Here is a 3,632-nt window from a genome sequence, read left to right on the forward strand (position 1 = left end):
TGATTTAGGATTGGTATATTCTCAAGTAATTCTTTCATGTGTATATACATACCAAGTAATTCTTTTACACACACACACACACATATATATATATACACACACATACACACATACACACACTGACACGGAGAGAGAGAAAGAGACACTATATATTATTAGGGATATGAAATTTTAAAATTTTCGTATCTTCCAGGAGGATTTAGAGTTGTATTTTTATGTGGCAATCCTCCTTACTTCTAGTAGTTTTTTGCTCTCAGATCTATTTTGTCTGATGTAAACATAACCACAATAGTATTAACTGATCTATCTTTTTCTGCATATTGAGCTTCAACCTTGTTGCATTCTTTTATGTTAGGTATGTCCATCTGGTCGTGGATGCTGTAGTGTGCCTCCCATCTTTCTCGTCTTCCTTTCCATAACACCAATGCGTGGTTAGAAATTCAGAAGCATCTTGAGGAATCAGGACATCTTGAGAATGGGACCCTGTCCTATCGATTGTACAGCAGCAAAGGAATCTGGTTTATGGCACCTGTGACACCCCCTTTCTATCCTTGCACATCTACATTTGGGTGTAAGCCACTTCTTTCAGTTTTCTCCTATATACAGCTGAGCTTAAACTGAACTGATACTCAAACATATGGCCTGCAGAGAAACTAAAGATGAATTTAGATGAACTGAACTCAACACTGCCTAAATAAATTTGATATCCAGTTATAAGCAATATCTTTTACATATATGTATATATAGAGAGAGAGAACTTAAGTTTGTACTTATCTTAAGAACATACAGAATTTTGAAATCTAATATTTCCATAAGAAATTTTTAGATTATATATATTAATTCAAAGAAGATATTGGTTACTGTATCAGAAAAATTATCTCGAGGGTGATGGTCTTTTAGCTGAGCTTTGAATAAAAGCTAAGATTAAGATATGGAAATAAAGGAAGAAGTTTGACAGTTATGGAGAAAGTAAGGGGGGAAAGACTCAGAGAGATAGTGAGAGATCTGTATTAATAATAAGTTTTTAGTCTCTCTCTCAGAACCTTCCTGCGGCTGCGTTCAGACCTCACTGCTCCAGCCTCCGGGACACGTCCCATCCTTCCAGCCTGAGACTAGCAGTATAGGAAATAAAATTCCATATCACTTCTTGCCCCATACACACCTTGAGGCGAGCAAAAAAATTAAAATAAATTTTAACAATGAGGGAAATCGTGCACATCCAGGCCGGTCAGTGTGGCAACCAGATTGGTGCCAAGTTCTGGGAGGTAATCAGTGATGAACACGACATCGGCCCCACCGGAACCTACCACGGTGACAGCGACCTGCAGCTGGATCGCATCTCCGTGTACTACAATGAAGCTACAGGTGGCAAATATGTTCCTCGTGCTATCTTGGTGGATCTAGAACCCGGGACCATGGACTCTGTTCGCTCAGGTCCTTTTGGGCAGATATTCAGACCAGACAACTTTGTTTTTGGTCAATCTGGGGCAGGCAACAACTGGGCCAAAGGCCACTATACAGAGGGGGCTGAGCTGGTTGACTCAATCCTGGATGTGGTAAGGAAGGAGGCGGAGAGCTGTGACTATCTACAGGGCTTCCAGCTGACCCACTCACTGGGTGGGGGCACGGGCTCTGGAATGGGCACCTTGCTCATCAGCAAGATCCGAGAAGAGTATCCTGACCGCATGATGAACACCTTCAGTGTGGTACCCTCACCCAAAGTGTCTGACACTGTGGTCGAGCCCTACAATGCCACCCTCTCCATCTATCAGTTGGTAGAGAACACAGATGAGACCTACTGCATTGACAACGAGGCCCTTTATGACATCTGCTTCCGCACTCTCAAGCTGACCACGCCAACCTACAGAGACCTGCACCACCTCGTCTCAGCCACCATGAGTGGTGTCACCACCTGCCTCCACTTCCCTGGTCAACTCAATGCTGACCTCCGGAAGCTAGCCATCAACATGGTGCCCTTCCCACGGCTCCACTTCTTCATGCCTGGCTTTGCACCTCTGACCAGCCATGGAAGCCAGCAGTATCGGGCCCTCACTGTGCCTGAACTCACTCAGCAGGTCTTTGATGCCAAGAACATGATGGCTGCCTGTGACCCCCGCCATGGCCGTTACCTCACTGTGGCTGCTGTCTTCTGCGGCCACACGTCCATGAAGGAGGTAGATGAGCAGATGCTCAACGTGCAGAACAAGAATAGCAGCTATTTCGTGGAGTGGATCCCCAACAACGTCAAGACAGCAGTCTGCGATATCCCACCTCGTGGCCTCACGATGGCAGTCACCTTCATTGGAAATAGCACAGCCATCCAGGAGCTCTTCAAGCACATCTCAGAGCAGTTCACGGCCATGTTCCGGTGCAAGGCCTTCATCCACTGGTACACAGGTGAGGGTATGGACGAGATGGAATTCACCGAAGCTGAGAGCAACATGAATGACCTTGTCTCCGAGTACCAGCAGTACCAGGATGCCACCGCAGAAGAGGAGGAGTATTTCGGTGAGGAGGCCGAAGAGGAGGCCTAAGGCAGAGCACCATCACCTCAGGCTTCTCCATTCCCTCAGCCTTCTTCTCAGCTGCCCCTGTCCTCTCCCTCAGAATTACATTTTCTGCCTCTGTTTCTTTTTTTTTCCTTTTTTGGAGGGGTGGTCCTAGAACACAGTGCCTGGCACATAATAGGTGCTCAATAAATACTTATTGTTTGTTGAATGTCTCCTCTCTTCCACTCTGGGAAACCTAGATTTCTGCCATTCTCAGTAATCCTGTATTTCCTTTCAGGGTCCCCTTCTCCCATCTGTCCAGTTGGTATTTCCCTTTGTTTTATAAGATAATTTTCCAAGAAGCTGGGTCTCATCAGATTCCATCTAGAACCAAGTACTTAAAACCCAGTAGATGGCCACCATTCTAAGCCCATGTGATAGCCCCGGGGAAAGGAAAAAAAGCTACCTCATAGCAGTAGAGGTACCTATAAGGAAGGGGTAGGATTTTCTATTCTAGAGCAGTTTTGGAGAGGGATATCCAGGCTCTTGAGTCCTAATTTCCAGGAATTTCCCTGCTCCTCTCAGCTTCAGGAGAGGTGTTGGCAGTATTATCTCTATTTTTCCGTCTTCTTCCAAGCTGTGTCCTGAGCTGTTTCTTTTGCAGGGCTCTGCCCCACCCTGTTAAAGCAGGATCCTTCCCTTTTCCTACATAACCACCTTCATATGTTGGATTCCTTCATTTTCCCCTGGTTGGAGAAGGGGGCCAAGAAGGGGAAGAGGGACTAGCCTCCAGAAAGACCCTCCCCATCCCCACCCTTTCTTAGCAAACACCCAGCTCTGCTGTGTATATACAGAAAGGTTTGTACTGCCACCTAAATCTTTTGAATCATTCTTCCAGAGAGGGGACAAGGAGACCCTCCCATCTTTGGCAACATCTCGTTTTTTTCCTTTTGCTATTCCCTCCCCTGCCCTTGGCTTCATCTTGTTCTACACTTCAAATTTCTATTTTGTGTTGAACTTGCTTTTTTTCATATTGAAAAGATAACATTGCCCCAAGAGCCAAAAATAAATGACAACTGAAAAAAAAATAATAAGCTTTTAAAATTTAGTGACTAAATTTTGGAGTATTTAAGGGGAGATGGT

The 3,632-nt window shown here is 45.1% G+C and overlaps 1 protein-coding gene across 1 annotated transcript; it reads left to right on the forward strand.

Annotated features, from left to right (window-relative positions):
* The first annotated feature begins 1,108 nt into the window (after nt 1–1,108).
* LOC123953312 (tubulin beta chain-like) lies at nt 1,109–3,077 on the forward strand. Its single transcript, XM_046023453.1, has one exon. The coding sequence runs from the start codon at nt 1,200–1,202 to the stop codon at nt 2,532–2,534; it is 1,335 nt and encodes a 444-aa protein (XP_045879409.1). The 5' UTR covers nt 1,109–1,199; the 3' UTR covers nt 2,535–3,077.
* Nucleotides 3,078–3,632: the final 555 nt, after the last annotated feature.

The sequence above is a fragment of the Meles meles genome, chromosome 11 (assembly GCF_922984935.1).
Source record: "Meles meles chromosome 11, mMelMel3.1 paternal haplotype, whole genome shotgun sequence".
Classification (NCBI taxonomy): domain Eukaryota; kingdom Metazoa; phylum Chordata; class Mammalia; order Carnivora; family Mustelidae; genus Meles; species Meles meles.

Bases quoted from the DNA above. Each gene is read 5' to 3' on its own strand.
- LOC123953312 (XM_046023453.1), top strand. From the start codon at position 1,200: ATGAGGGAAATCGTGCACATCCAGGCCGGTCAGTGTGGCAACCAGATT.